Source organism: Apus apus, chromosome 5 (genome assembly GCF_020740795.1).
Source record: "Apus apus isolate bApuApu2 chromosome 5, bApuApu2.pri.cur, whole genome shotgun sequence".
Classification (NCBI taxonomy): domain Eukaryota; kingdom Metazoa; phylum Chordata; class Aves; order Apodiformes; family Apodidae; genus Apus; species Apus apus.
The window spans coordinates 17,347,009-17,368,421 of NC_067286.1; the positions used below are offsets into that span (position 1 = coordinate 17,347,009).

General features: G+C 41.5%; 1 protein-coding gene across 3 annotated transcripts in view; it reads left to right on the top strand.

The window, feature by feature from the left end:
- The first annotated feature begins 20,550 nt into the window (after window positions 1-20,550).
- Window positions 20,551-21,413, top strand: part of TOLLIP (toll interacting protein) — a 30,535-nt gene continuing 29,672 nt past the window's right edge. The window contains exon 1 of one of the 3 annotated variants that reach the window (XM_051621057.1): window positions 20,551-20,732. In XM_051621057.1, the coding sequence (XP_051477017.1) occupies window positions 20,700-20,732 (33 nt within the window). In that variant the 5' untranslated portion in view covers window positions 20,551-20,699. The remainder of the gene's footprint in view (window positions 20,733-21,413) is intronic. The other 2 variants (XM_051621059.1, XM_051621056.1) reach the window with 2 other exon arrangements.

The following is a 21,413-nucleotide window of genomic DNA, read 5'->3' on the forward strand; positions in this document are numbered from 1 at the left end:
TCCATAACCTGTTTCTTTCTAAGCTGACAAATCCACTCTCACTGTACTCCCCAAAACCCGGCTTTTGATCCAGTGTTCAGCCACTTCACCTCAGGGCTTCCAGCCCTGTAACTTGGAAGATACAGAAATAATGCAAGAACAAGTAAGACTAATTCCTGAGATGGACTAGGTAATTCTCCTTCCTATTCTTCCTCAAGGCAAACACATTGACAGTTTGAGTGAAGATAAATTCTGGCAATATAAAAAGAAACTGAAGTTTACCTATACAGTTTCTAACGGCTAGCACTGAGAGTCTCTCAGAGAAAAAAAATGGGGCAGAACTTGCTGCAAATTCATAGTAAATTTCTCTGGATAATGGCTAGGAAGTAATTCTTCCTCTATATAAGCAAATCTTACTGTGCTCAGGCACTCTGAGAAAAGCTATTAGTCCTGGACCTGGTCCATCCTATACTAGTGTAAATGAGAAAGAAATCCTGTGAAGTCAGAGGAGTTACACAAAAACACACACAAAAAATCTTTAAATATTACTAAGTCCAGGAACCCTGTTATGAAAATAGGGACTAAGCTTTTGCCTGTCAGTGTATTTGGCATTTCTAAACTTGCTAAAATGAGGAGCAAAATTATCTAGTAGGAAGAGCACAGATGTGAGAGCTGGGGAGGCCTTGACTATTCCTGGCTCTGACAGTGACGTATTAGGTGACAATGAACAGATCATTTTACTTTTGTAAGCCAACACTTCCCTGTTCACCTTTGGTCTTGCTGGTCTGTAAATTCTTTGGACTCAACAGGACCTTCTAAGTGTTATTAGAATGTAAGTAATAACACACTGACCCTTGCAAAGACTACTTCTAAAAGAAAATTAAATGGTACTTACATACACTGAAGTAACTTAAGAATCATGAAAAGAGCATATTAAGATATTGTTCATTAGCACTGGGATTACGTAACTACAGAGCAATAAGGCTGTTTTGTTACCCCAAGACTCATTTGTCACCAACAGTCACAATGTTTTCGCAAGATGACAAGAGATCAGTCTATCTAACTTGCAATAAGGGATTTAAAAAAAAACTTGACAAAAAGATCTGACCTTAATTAAAAAAAATAACACTGTGCCAAAAAGCAAATAAAGTACATTTTCAGTTTAATTAAAATGTCACAATTACAATGTAAATAGTTGTGTTTTATTAATCATCAGCATTCAAGCTTGAGACTGGAGCAATACTAATGATAATTAAGTTGCTGGTGCTGAGGATAGTGCTTTAATAATTACATAGTAGTTAATACAAAATGCTAACTGAAACTGGGAAGTTCTGCATAGCAATTATGTTATCTAAGGCTGCTAATTAGTTATGTTAATTTAGAATTACTTTAGTTTCCTGTGTAGACCAGGCTTGTTAAACTTCAAGCCCCTATTGTCACTTCTGTCATATGCAATAGAACTGGTGCTCTCTTTCCCTTTCCATTGACATTTACCCAACGTTTCACAGCATCAAAGTGGTCTCTAAGAGAGACAGGTCCTACAGAATTTTATACTGTATTTCTTAGTTACTTGTTTGGCATGTGCAGGTGGCAGCATGTTTATAGCTCAAGATGCTTAATCATGACAAGGACCATTCTCATTGTTAATGTCAAGGCTGAGTTCACTTTTAAAGTTGTTCTTATTAGTCCTATTTTACAGACATAAAACCAAGGTCCAGAGATCAGAGACAGAATAAAAAATCATAGATAATTACTCTTTTCAGCTATAATACTGAGGACTGTGTTTTAAGGTTTGTGCTCCTGAGTCAGGATATGGGCAAGAAGCTGTGAAGCCTGAAATGCTGAATCAGTTGAGCTGAGTGTAGTGTAAAGTAGATGTTGCAATTAGCTTGAGTGCAGAAGGTCTCAGATGTAAAAGGGAATTGAGAAAATACCCTGCAAGGGAAAGTGAACTGGTCTAAAGGCCCCCCTTGTTGATTTCAAATTCTACAGAAATTTAGAAATCAAATGGAGGAAGAGTACTTTCACTGGGTCTGCAAGGAATGGCTGTCAGAAACAGGAAGACAGAGACGCATCTTCCTTTCAGGTGAACCTTGTGTGGCTGGGAGTCAGTAACCTAAAATCCAATGTCCCCATCTTTTACCACAGCATGCCAGGGTGGTTGCCCCTCAGTTTGAGAAAGGGAGGCATTTCTTCTTTACCCTCTCATTAGGCTGTTGTAGATAGCCATAAGATTCCCTCTTTGCCTTCTCTTCCTGAGTTCCCTCAGCCTTTCCTAATAGCTTTTACATATATATATATGTATGCTGAGATTCCCAATGGCGCTTTGGCAGCCTGCTCAACTCAATGAACTAAATGCATTAGTGTATCATGGCCTGATTTCTGAATACCAGACAATCTCCTCTTTGTTTCCTATAAAGTAAGCTGCTTTGCTCCTTTTCTGAAGTAGCTTACACCTACTGGAGGCATAAACTTCTTTGCCTGATTCTTCCATTCCCTGCCTTTTTGATCCTAATATAGATAAATAAATACTCCCTATGTATTCTTGTGGTGTATAGGGGTCAATGGCAACAAGTTCTTGCCCAGCACAGCAGGCATGACAACCTCACCTTCCCTTGCAGAATAGGTATGATGCTCTGCAAGTGGAACCAAACAATGACGAGGACAAAGGTTCATATAGGCTGGAGATTGTCACCAAGCTTAGGCTGGCCTAGGCACTGTGTCAAAACTACTTCCACAAAGAAAAAAGAAGAGTTATTGTCATAGGAGACTCCCTTCAGTGAGGAACCCACTCCTTATTGAAGTCTGCTGCACCCCTGGGCCACAGGTTAAAGATGTGATGAGGAAACTTCCTGCTTTGCTACAGCTCTTGGATTACTATCCATGATTGATTTTTCTGGGCATCAATGAAGTTTCAATAAGAAGTCCAAGGGTGATCAAAAGAGACTTCAGCACCTTGGGACAACTGGTTAAGGGATCCGGAGCACAAGTTCTCCTCTATCCTTCCAATTGCAGGGAATGACCAGGGAGGAAACAAGAAGAACCAACCTTGCTCTGAGACTGGTGTCACTGACAGAAATTTGTGGGTTTTGATCATGGGTTTGGTCTACACAACACTAGACCTGCTGGTGACAGATGGGGCATACCTGTCTCAAAGAGGGAAATGGATCTTTGCACAGGCATTAGCAGGCCTCATTGAAAGAGCCTGAGATTAGATTTGAAGGGGAGGAGGGATAAAATCAGACTCACTACAGATAAGCCTGGGGGCACCATGGCTCTTTCAGATGCTAGCAAGGTCCTTCAGACTGTCCATGATGTGGAATGACTCACACAACTGGAATGCTGCAATAGATGGTACAACATTTTCAGAAGGGATAGGCAAGGAAGGAGAGACAGTGGGGTAGCCCTGTGTGTTACTGTGTAGAGCTTGATGAAGGTGATGGCAGACTTGAATGTTTATGGGTAAGAATCAAGGGGAAGGCCAACAAGGCAGATATCATGGTGGGAGTCTGTTACAGACTGCCCAACCAGGATTAAGAGACAGAAGAACTATTTTATAGGCAGCTGGGACAAATGTGATCACTAGCCCTTGTTCTCGCAGGGCACTCATCTTACCAGAAGTCTGCTGGAAATACAATATAGCAGAGAGGAAACAGTCTAGAAGGCTCCTGGAGTATGTGTAAGATAACTTATTGATGCAGCTGGTGGGGGAGCCAACTAGGGAAGGCACCTTGCTTGACCTGTTGTTTGCAAACAGAGAATAATTTGTGGATGATGTAATGGTTGGAGGCCATCTTGCACACAGTAATAATGAAACGATAGTTCTCTGTTCTTGGAGAAGTAAGGAGGGGGGTTAGCAGAACTGCTACACTGGACTTTGGGAGTGCAGACTTTAGTGTGTTCAGGAGACTCGTTGACAAAGTCCCTTGTGAGCTATTCTGAAGGACAGTGGAGTCCAGGAAGGCTGGATGTTCTTCAGGTAGGAAATCATAAAGGTGCAGGAGCAGGCCCTACCTAGGTGCTGAAAGAGAAGCCAGCCAGGAAGAAGACTGGCCTGGCTGAATGGAGAGTTTTGGCTGGAACTCAGGAAAAAAAAACAGAAAGGAGAGCTTATGACCTTTGGAAGAAGGGCCAGACCACTCAGGAGGACTACAAGGATATTGTGAGATTATGCAGGGAGAAAATTGGAAGGGCCAAAGCCCAACTAGAACTTAATCCAGCTACTGCCATAAAGACAATAAAAATATTTCTATACATACATTAGCAACAAAAGCAGGGCTAAGGAGAATGTCCTTTCTTTATTGGAAGTGGGAGGAAACATAGTGACAAAAGATGAGGTAAAGGCTGAGGTATCTACTGTATTCTTTGCCTCAGCCTTGAGTAGTAAGACCAGTTGTGCTTGGGGTACCAAGGCCCCTGAGGTGGAAGACAGGGTCAGGGAGCAGAGTAAAGTTCCCATAATCCAAAGGGAAGTGGTTAAAGACCTACTACACTACTTAGACACACACAAGTCTATGGGGCTGGATGGGATCCACCCAAGGGTAATGAGGGATCTGCCAGACATGCTCACCACTGGCTAACTGGAGAGGTTAGCAAATATCACATCCATCTACAAGAAGGGCTGGAAGACGGATCTGAGGAGCTACAGGCCTGTCAGTCTGACTTCCCCTGGTGGGGAGCAGATCATGTTGAGTGACATCACATGGCACATACAGAACAAAAAGACTATGAGGCCCAGTCAGCATGAGTTCATGGAAGGCTGGTCCTGCTTGACTAACCTGATCCCCTTCTATGAGAAACTGACCCACCTAGTGGATTAGGGAAAGACTGTGGATATTGTCTACCTAGACTTCAGTAAAGCCTTTGACACAATTTCTCACAGCATTCTCCTGGACAAACTGGCTGCTTTATGGCTTGGATGGGTGTACACTTTTCTGGGTAAAAAACTGGCTGGCTGGCCAGGCCCAAAGAGTTGTGGTGAATGGAATTAAATCCAGCTGGTGGTCAGTTACATGTGGTGTTCCCCAGGGCTCATTACTGGGGCCAGTTCTGTTTAAATATCTTTATCAATGACCTGGACAAGGACATCGAGTGCACCCTCAGTAAGTTTGCAGATCACACCAAGTTGGGAGGGAGAGTTGATCTGCTTGAGAGTAAAAAGGCTCTACAGAGGGATCTGGACAGGTTGGATTGATGGGCCAAGGCCAATTGTATGAAGTTCAGCAAAGCTAAATGCTGGATTCTGCACCTGGGTTACAACAATCCCATGCAACACTACAGGCCTGGGGAAGAGTGGCTGGAAAGCTGCCCAGTGGAAAAGGACCTGGGGTTGTTGACTGACAGCAGAATATGAGCCAGCAGTGTGCCCAGATGGCCAAGAAGGCCAATGGCACCCTGGCTTGTAACAGAAATAGTGTAGGCAGCAGGACTAGGGAAGTGATTGTTCCCCTGTACTTGGCACTGGTGAGGCTGCACCTTGAATACTGTGTTCAGTTCTGGGCTTCTCACTACAAAAAAGACACTGAGGTTCTGGAGCATGTCCAGAGAAGGGCAACAAAGCTGGTGAAAAGTCTGAAGCACAAGTGTTATGAGAAGCAGCTGTTGGAACTGGGTATTTTTAGCCTGGAGAAAAGGAGCCTGAGGGGGGACCTTATTGCTCTCTACATCCACCTGAAAGGAGGTTGTAGTGAGGTGCATGTAGGTCTCATTTCCCAAGTCACATGTGATAGGACACAGCCTCAACTGGCACTAAGAGACATTTAAGTTGGCTATTAGGGAACAAAGTTGGCTATTAGGGAACATTTATTCACTGAAAGGGCTATCAAGCACTGGAATAGGCTGCCCAGTGAAGTGAGTCACCAGCCCCGGAGGTGTTTAGAAGGCATGGAGATGTGGCACTGAGAGACATGGTTTAGTTGTGGACTTGGCAGTGTTAGGTTTGCAATTGGTCTTGATGATTTTAAAGATCTTTTCCAATTTAAATGACTCTGTGATTCTAGCATTCTACTCCTTTGTGTCTTTAGAGACACAATCTGAGTGTGGCCAACATGGAGTGGCAGGGAATGTACCTTTTTCTTTTCTCCTTTCAATTGGCAGAATAAGGGATTCAAATCAAGATCTTGTGCTAATGCAGTGGCAACATCAGAGCAAACTCTGATCTGTTTCCTAAGATGTGTTCATCTGCTATATTGACTGCTTCCTTATATTGTCAGGATAAGTTTCTGAGTTGCTCTGAGCTTGTTTGAAAAGGCCCTGTGGCTATGGGAAATCTCCAGAGATTGTGGAACCAAAGAGAAAAATGCCTCCTGCTTCACTCAGCCTTTATGCACGCAGAAGCTATTTTTAATATTACAAATTAATACATATGGGGAAACAGATCCTCTCAGCAATAGTGTCAGCAGCACCTGAGATTTAAAGATGCAAAGGAGCAGGGCTGGCAGCTGTAAGGGCTCTGTTGGCCCAGGCAAGGCAGCAAATCTCCCATGTGGCATCACCTACACATTTTTACTGGACAAGTACCTGTCCCTAATGTTTTGCTGCCCTTGCCAGCCCCACTGGTAGCGCTGGCCTTGCCAAGAAGTTAAATACATCAGAATAGCACAGGGTACAACAACTTGATACAACAACTAGCGGCTCCTTCACAGCTCAGAGCCTTGCTTATCTAATGTTGAAGGTGTGGCTGCTTTAACTTACTATTTTTTTGCTTGGCAACTTTATTAGATTTTGATCTAGGCATGAAGTTCGTTATTTCTCTCTCTATATTTTCATAAAACATCTGATTGAGGATCAAACGCTGCTTCAATTACTCCTATATAATGTAATTCAAAAGTGTTACACAGGAACAGATTAATTTGGTTCCACGTAGGGACTTTTAGTTTAGGGTCTCATTAAGAACTTCGGAGTTCACACAGGAAGTCATCAGGGCTACAAAATAATATTTATATCTTCCTCACAAAGCTACGTGAGAGGAGATGTGAAAGTTAATTCTGCAATTGTTTCCTAGATTTTTTTCTAAGCTTGCTTTCCACAGAAGCAAGCAAAATTGTTTTTCAAGGAGCAAACACTATTCAGAGACAAGAATTCTGCTTCCTGTGGATAACTTTTTGCAGTTATTAGTAACTCCAGAGGCATTGAGACCATTAATGCAAGCTGCTCAGTAAATTTTATTACTCTAGTTTAACAGATGACACACCTATCAAGACAGACTGAACAACTCACACATAAAAAACCAATCCTTGCATGTAGCCAGTAACATTCCTTGCGGTATCACAAAGCATTCTGTAAACATAAGCTAATTGCGTTGCCCCAGGATGGTTATCTCAACTGCAAGTTCACAAAGAAAACATGACCCAGAAGGTTTAAGTAACTTGGTTAACAGCAAGTCTATGGTTAAGAGAGGCTCTAGAAATCTTTACCGAAGTCCTCATGCTCTAATTACTGGGCTGCACTTTGGAAAGGATTCTCCCTTGAAGCACTGCTACTTTAGAACTGCTCTCCTGGCTAACCATCGTGCAGACCATCCAATCCCTGGCTGAGTTTGTCTATTGTCATTGACTGTGGCATTGACAGCAGAGTCAGTTCATCTCTTTGTTCTGCATGTACAAGCAGGAGGGTGTCTTTAAGGGAACCATCACGTATCACTTGCTAGTTGCATGTGCACCACTATAGAAATGAGCACTTCTGTCCAGGAAATTTTGAGGTCAGCCACTTAAAAAGCTACCTCTGCATGGAAGCTTTTTCTATAAAGCTGGAATGCAAAACACTCCAAGGCCTAAACTGCCTCTGACAGATGAGTCATTTTTGAATGCTTTTTATATACCACAGGGTAAGAGCAATCAGCACATGTTCAACTCATGTGCAGCAAGGTCATGCCTAGCTTGTTTCAGTATCTTCACTCCTAAAGTAGCAACAGATCAGGCCATTTTGAAAATCTGGGTTTTTGTCTGAAGAAAGGTCAGCCTGCATCTGCTTCTCTTTCAAATCTCCTCCAAAGTACAGACATCCAGACTTTTTCAAAGGCACAGAAGGCAATTTGGCATGCAGCTTCAAGTGTTTCTCAAAATCTTACCCACAAACCCTTAGAAATACAGACCCTCATGCTAACGCTGTTCTCCATGTGCTGAAATAAGTGGAATTACACCACTGTAAGATAGAAGTGAGGGGAGGAAATGGCCCCGTGAGAGGCCCTTCTGGATAGCAATGGTGAAAATGAAGCTTTCATTATCATACTGCATGGGGGTGAGACTCCGCTGCCAGGCTAATAAGTACTCCGATACAGCACGGTATGGATCCGCAGCCAGATGTGTTCTTGTCTGCAGAGGCAGCAGAGGTCTGCGCTGGGTCTGCTAGAGACAGAGGAATTATGAGCAGTGTTAGCAATTTGAATAGTTAAATTTATGAGGGGCTCAGGGAAAATGTCAGTAAATTAGAAATAATTAGAGACATTTTGAAAAGCACTAAGGTTGAGAATTTTGTTAAAGGATGTGTTTATTACAGAGATGACTGAACCCTGTTAGAAATGAAAAGACATTTTGTAATACCACTTGACTGAAAGAATAAGGGGAAACTTATGTCTTTAAGTACACACGCACATTCTCACATACACACTGGCAAGCTTTTAAAAAAACAGCTTCAGACAAGTAAAATGAGAGTAAGAATTTGAACAGGATGGGAAATTGACACAGAAGCTTTTAATTGTTTCCTGATTGCTTGGGTCATGTGTTGAATATGATAAAAGGGAAAGCAGAACAACATTATTTTCTTTTTGATTTTTCCTCCTGATCTGGTGAAGCGTCGAGGAGGGAGGTAGGGGAAAGAAAGAAAAGGCTTCTCGAGACCCTCTACTTCTGTGCATGAAAAGTTTGAAATATTTTAAAACTAATTATTTTAAGGGTTATGCACTGCTGTATTGTCTGAATGTCATAAATACTTTTAAAAAAATCATAATCAGCAGAAATAATCAATCTCATTAATGTTTTTTAGGCTCTTGATTAGCATAAAGTTAATTTGGTGCTTATCATTCCAAAGCAAGGGGAGCACAAATTTAACTTAGGGCCAAATCTTTATTTCCTTCCTTCACCAACTTCCTTTTGACATGATTTTGTTGAATGAGGAATGAGTTTAAAATATATGAGGACTTTATTATTTTGCTTATTATGGAGTATTTTCATGTTATTCAACGCAGCATTTTTCTTTTGTGCATTTTATTCCACTCTCCCTCAAAACCTTCTGGATACTCCCTTAAATACAGCAGGTCTAGTTTGACTCGGGGGAACTCTCTGGCTTTCCAATTTTTTTTTTAAATAAAAAGTTAGAATTTTGAACTTCCATTCTAGTACTACCAATAGATCAGTTTATATAGAATGCAGACATTTCTTTCCTGGTTTTATGACAAGCCACAGAGGTCCAATCTTCTTTTGGTTGTGAAGGCTGAACATTTTTATCCTCCTCAAATTGTAATATTCCCATACTGTTTCGTACAGGAGTTCGTCTTTCTCTCCTGCATCAATATACAACACCCATGGAGGCTGCATTTCTGAAACTGCCACATGGAGTCTTCAAGAGGCAGCCTGAAGTTACGTGAAGAGTCAGCAGCAGCATTTTTTCAGTAATTATTACACTCCTTATTCTCCTGTGGGTTTTGTGCAGCTGGTAGAGTGCCGCTTTAGGAAATGTTAGCTATGATGAATGAAACCTGTATGGATTAAAGGAAGTTGGGACATAACATCATGTCCTCTTAAAGAAGATTTTCCTTCCGTAGAAATTCATTGCACATTTTTGAATCTCCTTTTTCTTGTACACTTTTTGGTTCTTAGCAAAGTGTGTTTTAAAGAGTCGTTGTTCAAAAATATTTTAATAGAAGTGAGTCATCCTATACAGAGAGCTGCTGCATGTCCCAAACTTATTGAAAACAGTAAGAACTTTGCACACTGAAAACCAGGCTAACAAGCTCAAATTTTACAATTCTAAATGTACCACTATCTTTCTTGGCCCTGTTCCCTTTTCTTCCCATTTTCCCTACAAAATTAGTGGATATTCCCAATCAAGGGATATTTTAAAAGGGCAGATTTTTGAGGCCACTTGGAATTGCCTTTCTTGATACATCTGATATCCCTACAGAAATCTAATTTGCAGTGTGGGGCTTTGTAATTTCATGCTAGAACAGCATAAAATTGAAGAATAACTCATCCAGAAGGAGGGGATTATGCAATGGTATTGAAGGAGAATCAGCAGAGATAGTGAGAATCCTCTGGAAAGTCATGTTGCTGGTTCTGCAGTGCCTTAGACTTGGCCATTGGTTTCAAACAACAGGGAGATACATTGCCAAAAAGCGGATGAAAAGAGGAGGAAAAAATCCTGGTGTCAATACAGCTCACTTAAATGCACTCAGACAAAAAGGTATATTGCAGCTGAATAAAATCCTCCTTTTTTTCCCCAGTTTCTGTTCATTGACACCTGCTTTTCCTTCTTTCCTTTTGTTTTGCGTAGCATTACAGAATATGACAAAAGGACATTGTAGAGAGGTTGGTGCTAGTCTCTTCTCACAGGCAATTAGCGACAGAACAAGAGGGAATGGCTTCAAGCTGCAACAGGGTAGGTTTAGACTGGACATTAGAATTTTTTTTTTTCACAGAAGGAGTGGTTAGACACTGGAATAGGCTGCCCAGGGAGGTGGTTGAGTCACCATCCCTGGATGTGTTTAAGGGTTGTTTGGATGTGGTGTTGGTGGATTTGGTTTAGGGGAGAACTTTGTAGAGAAGGGATGACGGTTGGACTTGGTGATCCCAAGGGTCTTTTCCAACCTGAATGGTTCTATGATTCTATGAAAGCAGTATATTTGGGGTCACTGGTGTACTTGAGTCATTGAGAATGTAGAATGAGACATTTAGCATAGTGATGTGCACAGACTGTTCCAAGTAACATCAAACAGGAGCAGTGCAGTTGAGTGCTGGGAGAGACACCATAACACATGAAGGATTTGGTGTACAAGTGTGCTGAGTTAATAGAAGCTGTGGGCTCTGCCCCAGAAAGGACATCATTAGCAATGCAAAAGAACTGCTGAAAGCCACATTGAAGAAACTTTGACAGCTGATGAGCTGGACTGGGAAACCTTTTAATTAATCCAACATATGAATGCTTTAAAGGTGCCACGGATCTCCACTGTAGAATAGACAGTCCTATACAGCCCACTTTGCTTGTCCTTGTTTTATATGTGAAGATGGGACTGAAGTGAGAATAACAATGACATTCAGTGCTGTATACAGCTATTCTAGGATACTCCTTCACTTTAAAATAGCCACAGTAGAGGCATGGATAAAAGATGCCATTATCCAAGAAAAGAGAGTGTATTACTACAGGCTAAGGCTGGAGAAAAAACTTGGAGGACAATTCCCATGGACAGGATCAGGAGATGGGTGGGAGAACCAAGGAAAGAGGGGCAGCGGAGCTCTGCTGCAAGAATGCCCCACCAAATCTTTGCTAATCCTATATGTGTGTATATATATATATATTTTTATCCAACATGAATTCTCCCTGCTGTTGCTAAGGCTATGAGGATTGCTTTTTTAATGATCTATCCACCATGGTTCCTATGTTTGTCCTCTAGATGGTTACCATTATCTAAGAATCAGGTGTATAGTTCAGTTGGAATTGCTCTAACATACAGCATTTCTTATTATAAAAGATGTGTTTATCATCATATCAGCTGTCTAGGTGCCTTTTAAATTTATGTCATCTAAAAATGGAGTCACTTCACTGTTCATACCATTTCTCAGAATGTTTACTTACTAAATATATCAGAAACATCAGTTTCAGCACGGTGCCTTTCACTACTCTCAGTGAATGTTTAGCTGTTTTGAAAAATGATATATTCCTGTTCACTGTTTAATTCTTAACTAATGAAAGCGTTTTACCCTCAAGGTCTTAGTTTTCTTAATAACACCTTTTAAATGTTTTTTATCACAACATCTTGCAAACCGTGGCCAGCCAGTGAGAGCAGGCAGTTGGGAACCATGGGATTGTGACATCTGAGCAGGCTGGAAGCTCTTAGACTAGGCAGTGTCTTGCCACCTTGGCCATGCTTTCTCCCTCCAACATAAAAACCCTCCTCTCTGGTTAATAAACAATCTTTAACAAATGAAAACTTACAAAATCAAAGATGGCACCTCAGGGAAACAGTAGCAGATCTGGATATTCAAAATCAGAATATAATGAAAGAAAGTGAAGATTTGAAGGATGGGTACACTAGAAGTATTTGTTTGTTTGTTTTAAATTAGATTGGTAACTGTAAATGTATTTTATAGTACATATATGCATGCAGTAAAAACCCAACAAAGAACTCACTGCCTCAGGAGACAAAAAAATTGCAGTTGGTGCTAATCGGACTGAAAGTGTGCAATGTGCAGTAATTGATCCTAGAATCCACTTTCCTACTAGACTGCCAGGTCCTAGGTTTTTTCACCTATGGGTCATATTGCAGAGTGCATCTTTTCTCTAGACTTTGAGGAAGAGCATGGAGGAACTGAAAGATATGGGAGGGTTTAGTTAGGTTAGTTGGGGTTGGTTAAGAAGGACATTCACTAGCAGACATCAGTTGAGGGAATGTATATTTGCAATTGGCTAAAGGCTTTTGTTTGTGCATCTAGAGACAATAGGCACAGCAAGCTTTTTAATACAAATACATAAATAAATACATGCCATTTTGTGGATGGAAAGTTAAATCCTAAAGACCAACATGGCAGCTGGCCAACTGGTAATCATGCTGAGCCTTCAGAATTATCCCGGACATTTATGAAGAAAGCTGGTAGATGAGGCTTGCCAGGCAGGAGCCAGAAAACAAACAGTACACTGAACAAACATGATAGATGGGGAAAATTCTTAGATGATGAAGGGAAAGCTGTGATTTCAGGACATCATTTTCACTGTAGCTTGTAGTTGTGCCAGTGAAGAAAAATTCCAGAGATAAAAAACCTAGAGCAACCCTGTAATCTCCCTTGTACCTGTCCTGTGTGACAAGTAACCCTTTGAAATCAAAAGAGATGCAGTCTAGAAGAGGAAAGTTTGAGCATAAAGAGATTGGGCAATGCTCAGGTAAGGTGAAGTCAGAACAAAGAAGGTTTCTATTTAAGATGCTGAACTGTGACTCAGAGGAAAAAAATTTTCTTCCTACTTCTTTCCTCCTTTTCCTCTGGCAAGTCATTTAATCTCTCCATATCTCAGTTCCCTAACTGAATAATGAGGCAGTAATACTAAATAGTGTGTTTATTTTCATACTTGAGATAATTGGTTTGTTTGGTTTTCTGTTTGTTTGTTTTAGGCTAGAATAATTTTACAGAACTAAGGGACAGTATTTTAAGATAAAAGTAAGTTGAAAGAGCAAAGTAAAGAGGGCAAAAGAGAAGGAGAAACTTATTGAGATTGCAGACCCCATGGAAACTGAAGTTAGATCTTTAACCAGTCTAACAAGACAAATATTTGGCTTGTGTTTAAAGCAGTTAGCTTTAAACAAAAGAAAAATACCTCATTAGAACTCTCCCTTCTAGGGAGAAAATTAATTTTCTTCTTCACTCAGGTACTTCTGTGACTGAACACTAAGGTGACACGTTATTTGGTGACACCTAATGATCAGTGAACTGGAGTCAGGAAATGCTTTAAATATTTAGCTACACATGTAGACTCATCCAGTCAAGGTGTCTGAGAACTCTGAAGCTATGGCTGACTCATTATCTAATTGCTTTTTCTCAGCACTGTCTCTAGTACCCTAACAACTATGAGGTTGCTGGAGGAAACCTGCTAAAATTTGCCAAATGTGCTGCATTTTTTGAGGTGCTGCACTCCTTCACCTCCTACTGACTTCCCTGAGTCTTTGGTAAGGCAGCTTTGCAGAGAAGTAAAACCACTGTCCCTCACTGGACAGAGATACAGATTTTCTTTGTACTCCAGTGCTGACTTCAAAGAAACATGAGCCAGTATGTATCAGAATCCTTTCACTGCAGGCACCAAGTGTATTTCTGTGCAACTTACCATATTTCCCATAACCTGTCACATTCAGCATGAAAGGCTCTAAGAAAAGATGGAAGTAATAAATCAGGCTATTGCATTATTTGAAAATAATGTTTTCCAAATTGAATATAGGCTATGTACTTTTAAGAAGATAGGACCTTAGAGCTGACAAGTGTATCTAGTGTGTCAAAGTGGTAATGAAGTTAGTTCTGCACTGCTTGAAAAACAGCAAGTTTCCTTTAAATTTTGTGATTAAACATCTAACAGAAAATAATTATTTCCTGGCTGGCACTTAGGCACCAAATATAAATACACAGAATGAGAGCCAAACAGAGGAAGAACCTGCTAAATATCACTATTGAAAGCTGCTATTATAATGGAGTCCTCATAATATTAACTCTTAATTATAAAAACTAATATCTATAAAACTGAAGTACACAGTGGGAGAAAGTATGACATTTATCTTGCAGAACTCTTCCTCCCTTCAGTCCTTTACACACACACAAAAATCAGTGGTTATTCTGTATAAACCAGCAGTTGGAGCGAGAGAGAGCAAGCATATTAAATTGCAGGTATATCTTGTTATCAAGGAGAAACATCAAATTAGCTAAATTACAAAGAAGAAAAACTGTGGATTGCTTCATATAAGCAAAGATTTCTATAATAAACCTGAGTAAGCAGGAGATCAATGGCTGCATACCTGGGGATGGAATAGGACAGGAAGAATTCCTGCCCATTACTATGAGTGTGGCAAACTGTACTTAACCTGACCCAGCAGGAAATGTTTGTTCTGTTGAGTAGAGATTTGCATTTGCACTACTTGTGCCTACATAAAACATTAGATCAGATGGGAGACCTATGAAAAAATTGAGTACGAAGTATTTGGAAGAAATCTGGAAAAAAATTGGGCTTGTTAGCATTACTCTGAAAGAATATCCTTAACTTCTTGAAGGAAGTTATTTCTTCTTTCTGTGTCACTTCACTCTTGTTTTTAACATTTCTCTACTTCCTTGTCTTAATTTATACTGTGATGAGGGGAAATTCGGTGAGTGGACAAAAACAACTTCATTTTTCTACATATTTATTTCATTTTCTGAAAAAAAAAAAACCCACAACAACAACAAAACAAAAGAAAAGGAAGAGAAGAAAAGATTAAACAAATGCATGGAAAATCATACAGCACATGAACAGGAGTCCTACAATATCTATTCACAGACTGGCATGGTATTAGGTACAAATATGGATATTATAACTGAGACTGCTGCATGTCCTCTTCCTGTGAGACTAGAATGACTAGAATGCCAAAATCTAAGGTATACATTCAGGAGGAGTTAAGAGGTTGCAACTCAATCAAAACAAAGAGGTCACCACTCTTAGGCAAGAATAATGAACTGCAAAAACATAAGGCAAGGAAGGACAAGCTAAATAACAGTATGACAGAGAAAGATTTGGATGTTACCATAGACCATAGGTTGAACAGGAGCAAACAACGTTATGTTACTGTAAAAAAAGGCAAACCTTTATTGCAATTTATAGCCAGTGTTATCGCCTACAAAACATTAATTCTTCAGCTCTCCTTGGAGCTGTCTGTGCCTAAGCTGGGATGCTGTGTCCAATTTTGGATACTTCAAGGAAGGTATGGTCCTATTGGGAAAAGAAATCAGAGGAAGATTACCATAATTATCAGGCTTCATTAAAGTATACTTACGAGGAGAGGCTGAAGGAACTGGGTTAAGTTTGGACTTGTTAATGAATAGCTGAAGTTCAGAGAAAAAACCGAGAGGTAAAACAATAGCAGTTTCCAAGTACATAGAAAGTAATCTTAATGACATGAACAAGCTGTTTTCTGTGTCTATTTGGGACAGGACAGAGACATTTTGCTCTCAACTGTGCTCATCTCTTTTGAAGTCTGGAAATCTACGTGTTACCCAAATAACAGTTTGCATATAATCAGTCTTCGCACTGCTACAATCTTCCTGGTGCGTTAAAAAGAGACTTAAGAAAAACAGTTTAGGAAAAACATAGTGGAACTGGAGAAAAGGGAAAACATCTTCCTGTGATTGCAGATTGCTTTCCTCCTCTAAAGCAGCTGCTGTCTGAAATTGTATTCAAAGAACTCTCTCCTCACCTCTGTGCTGAATAAGCCTACAGCAAATCCTGGCACGAGATTAGTTCGAAATGAAATAACTCCTGTTTTGGCGTGGACTGTGTGATGAAGATGTAGTTATAAAGTAAATAATGATTCAGCTCTAACTTTCAACTTTGTCTTTATTAAGTTGCTCAGACCGGTGTTGAAGCCAATGGAATTTGCTTTTCCTCTGTTGGAAAACTATTTTGAGTGTAGTGTGACTGAAGAACAGCCACTTATTAGCCGCTCAGCAGTGCTCTCAGCTTTTCTGCTAGAATCTCGGCCATTACTCAAACAACACTCTTGCCAATACTCATCTAGCTCAATCAATAACACTGTGGTACAAAATGATGCAGTGGTTGTGATGGTGGTAAGTTGCCTGCTGTCTACCATCTCTGTTTCACGGCCTGGTGTTGGGAGGGATGCAATACTGATACTGATTGAGCTTCAGTTTGTATTTTATTATTTCTGTCTTCAGTCTATCCAATTGAGTTCCTTTGTAGTTTCAGTGCATCAAGCATCCTGGCTGAAATTCCTGAGGAACATTGCTGTGTGCTGTTTCGGGGTTGCATGTTTCATGGTGGAGCTATCTTTCCTTCATGATGAGGGATGTAATCCTTCTGTATTCCAACTGGACTGTGAGGATTTATTAGTTTGCAGTGCTCTGTGAGTACCTTGCATGTTACCGAAATGGAAATTATTGTTACAGCCAATCTGAATGCCATCTGGGATTTCCATGCTATTGTTTCAGCTCTGTTGTACATCACCAAGCTTTAGCTGGTACCATTAACAAAAGATTAGCATTGCACTCTGTTGTTGTGTGTTTGGTGCAGGTTGCAGCACCTATATAAGGCTACATACATCCTGGGAAGCTGTGTTTAGCACACTAAGACTCCAAGGGAAAGTCCCAGAGTTGACTCCCGGAGTCAGCAGCAGGCAGGAGCTGGATGCAGGAATGCACAGATCAGGATCAAAAGTGGATGAGCAGACTGAATCCTCTCAGGACACCGGCCATGCATGAAGAGACTGTGACCTTTGTGATCCCTCAGATTTATACCAAGTATGATGTGAATGGGATGGAATACTTTGGTTAATTTTTGTGACCTGTCTGGTCTGCTCCTCTTCACCTTGGTTCTGCATGCTATTCTCCAGCAGTCACTATAAACATTGAGTGTTATCAGTCCTGGAAACAGACACTGAGTGAAAAACATATTGTTAATTTCAGCAAGTGCAGTTATATAAAAGAGACTTCACTGATAAATAAAATTACTAGGAAGAAAATTGGATTTATCCTGGCTCAAACAAGGACAGGAAGAATGCATAAGAATTGATTTTGGAATTTCTTCTACATTTTGCAAAAGATGCTTTTTCCCATGTGGTTTAGTTGTACCTTTGTGTGGCATCTAGAGTCCTACGGGGACATGAAATAAAGGGCTGCTGCTGCCTAAGACCCATGTTACTGATATAATTGATGCATATTCATGCCACAATATTCTTATATGCTTGTAACACCTACAGAACATAACCCCAAACTTGTTTTGCTTATTTTCTGTGACATCTTCCTTTAATCTTTGCAGGGCCAGATCTCTGAACTAAACAAATCGCAGGTGTGATTTGTTTATCTGCTTTTAAGCACCAGCTTGAAGCTCAGCTAAGAGTACATTTTAGAACATATTTCAGTGACTTCACTGTCTTTGTAAGCCACAATAAACAAATGAGGTTTAAATTACTGTGGGAACTCCCACAGTATCCTGACAGATACTCATTATTTACAGAAAAAAATGGCATAAAATGTAACCACCCAATTCACTTGTGAGCTTTCCCTGGGAAAGAGACCCACTCAGAAACAGTTTGAAGTTCACTTACTAACTGAAAGATTCTACTATATATCTTACCTAAATGAAATGAGAGGCTTGCCCTTCCTAAAACGGTACTGTTTAAGAGGTGCAAATGTAGTCCTCTAACTATACTAATTACTGCTGTTTACATTTTTGTAGATCTGATGGGTTTCAGTTTCAGATTTAAACCTCTTGCTGAGTACTAAATAAATATGTACCAAAAGCTAGATGTTATCTCACTGAACTTCATGTTTCCTCACTCCCCATATAACATCAGACTCTACTCAACCTTTGAAGTGTCCCTTGTGGTTTTGTAAAAAAGCACAAAATTAATTTGGTAGGAAATCTGCATCATGTGCATTACTGTCCTTGCCATAAGGCATTAGTTTGCTTTTATAAGGAAGAACATAGGTGGTATCTACACTTTCAGATTCTGAAGACAGCCAAGGAGCAATGCCTATTAGATAACTTTCAAGCAACCACACTGTGTGCAGATCATATTTGTCCTTGCACTCTCCAATCTGCTGTCTGATTTCAATCATTTTTTATATAGTGTCCTCAGAAATATTAAGCTCTTCAAAATTTCATAAAAATAGGCAACTGGTTACAAAAAAATAAACCCTATTAGTGACGCCACCAGGCAAAGGTTTCAGCAAAGGTAACAGTCACTTTTGGCATTTGGCCTGTTATTGGGGAAGCAGCACAGAGAGCTCAGAAACTTCCTCTGCTTCCTCTTACGCAGTCAGCAGCTGGGAGCAAGGAGACAAGGTTCTAAAAAATGTGAACAGAGAGCTCCAGGTTACATATCAGGAAATACGGGGCTTACAACAAATCTGTTGGAAGCAAAGTTAAACATAAAAAATACAGGAGATGAAAGAGAGTGTCAAGGCAAGAGAGAAAACGGAAAGGAGATGCAAAAGGGGTTGAAGCATTTAAGAAAGAGCAGATTGGGCAACGGAAAAAACCCACAGATTTGGGTAGGGGAGATTCTGGGTAGATCAGATAAGAGACTGGGAATCAGAATGAAAGAATGATACAGGAGAACCTGCCATTTATCATAATTATAGCTTCTTTTATTTCAATTTAAAAAAAATGATGCTCATATGTTGCAAAAAAAGAGGGGTTTAGGACTTTTAATCTCCCACCTTTCCCATGGCTTAAATTCCCACTTGAATTACTACATCGACATCAGATGTGTTGCCTAGTGTTTTTGCACCAGTGCTTGCTATTTGTGGTAATCTCGCACTTGGGGAAACAAACACACCTGTCCTTCCTCGTCGAAGGCTCCTTGTTCTTCTTCTGAATGGCCACCAGATGGCAAACCTGGGATTTTGTCAGCCTTTCCAGGCCACCTTCAGATGCTAGCTTTCCTGGGGAGACTGGGAGCTTTTAACAACAGATCTTTTACTGCGTGTATTACAAAGAGTGACAAAAAATGTTATTAGATTATATGTGAATTTCCTGGGAATAATAAAAAAAAACCCAGGAAAACAAAAAGCTGCAGTTAAGAAAGTGATGGTGCTGTTAGGAAAGCACACTGTTCCCTCCAGTCACTGTGTAACTCTGCCTGAGGAAAACATATCTCAAGAATCTCCGTATTGCTACCTTTTTTCTGTTTATATAAATTTTATAGAGACAAAAATGTTTTCTCATGTTTAATCTCTTTGAAATTGTTGTGACTAAACCAGGTCTTAGAATTAAATCCATGGAATGTAAAACTGTAACTGTCTGTCGCTTACCTAAAAATTGTTTGCTAGTTTGTGTGGTTATAGACATAAGAATTGCCTTGAAGCTTGTTAACAGCCTTTTCCCTCCAAACTGCTCTCATGATGTCAAGATTGTAATTATGGAGATAAGCACTGATCTTCTTCAATTTACTTACTGTTTTAACCATATTGGCCATAGCAACTTAAACTCCATTGCACAGTACAAAAAAACTGAGTTTCCTGAAACACTATCAGTACACAAGCTTTGTATGGACAGGGTATATATCTGACATTATTAAGTGCTGAATTTTCTTAATCAGTTAGCTTAATTTTACATGATATTGCCCTGTCATATAGTGCACTATCTCTGCTGAAAGGCAAGAGGCAAAAAAAACCCTGTTCCCTAAAGTTTTGCCCATGAAACTGTACTTCTCCCTGCAAAAAAGCCCCCCCAAAACAAACCCACCAAAACCACAAAGCAAATCCCACAAACCTATGCTAAGAGACTTAAATTAAAAAACAAACAAATAAACCTAGCAAAAAAAACCGCAGCGCCCCCCAATGACTGCAGCGCCCCCAGTGACCGCAGCGCCCCCAATAACCGCGGCGCCCCCAGTGACCGCGGCGCCCCCCAATGACCGCGGCGCCCCCCAATGACTGCAGCGCCCCCCAATGACCGCAGCGCCCCCAATGACTACAGCGCCCCCCAGCGACCGCGGCGCGCTCCACAGAGCTCAGCTCCCTTGCGGCGCCCGCAGAGGAGAAGAGCGCATGCGCACGAGAGGCGCCGAGCTCGCGGCCCCCTCCCCTCCCGCTGTGTCGTTGGGCGCCTGCGCAAGAGCCGGGTCTGCCTCCTCTTCCTCGGCGCATGCGCGCGGCGCGGCGGGGAGGAGTGCGTTGCTGCGGGCCCGCCCGGCGCGGGGTCAGCTGACGCGGGAGCCGGGGCGGTGGCGGTTAGCGGCGGCGGTTAGCGGCGGCTGCGGCGGCGGTAACGGGAGCGGCGGCCTGGCGGGGCGGCAGGAGGGGGCTCGGCCCGAGGGAGGCGCTATGGCGACCACTGTCACTACGCAGCGGGGCCCGGTGAGTGCTGCCGGGTGAGGGGCCGCCGCAGGGGCCTCTGAAGGCTTTCTTCTGTCAGTTCTCGTGGCTGCAGCGCGTTGGGCCAGTGAGGCCCGACTTGATGGACCCTTCTGTGCTTCAGCTCCTGTCCCTGTGCCCCTCGGCCCGGTTCCTGCTAGTGGGCCTCGGTGAGAGGGTGACTCACCCTTCTTGTCTCACTCCCTTCCCCCTCTCGCGGCCCGTGGCCGAGGGGAGAGAGGAAAGAAAAGATCCCTCTTCTCCAGACTGCTGGGTTACGGGGAGAGGGGCGGGGGAAGGAAAGTCTGCCTCTGCTTCTCCGCCTTCCGAAGAGGCTTTGGGAAAGAGGAGGGGAAAATCGTTCCTGCCTGCCTGTAGGGGCTTGAATAGTCCGTTCTTCCTATTCTTGGTTTAAGGGTCTTCCAAAGGAGGGAACGGCTTAAAGTAAACGAAACCTAAACCTTTTTCTCTTTGAAGCAGAGTAGTTCTCTCTTTTCGTGGTTGGGTTGGGCAGATTCAGGTAGCTGTCTCTGAAATTGTCACCTGAATGCTCCTGGAACGTGCGGAAAGACGCATTCAACGGTCCTATGTAGGCGCGTGTGTTCGGGGGGAGGAGCTGAGGAGGAACTCGTAAAACCAATTTAACAGGCTTCGAGGAATTAGTGTTGATAGTTTATTAGGAAT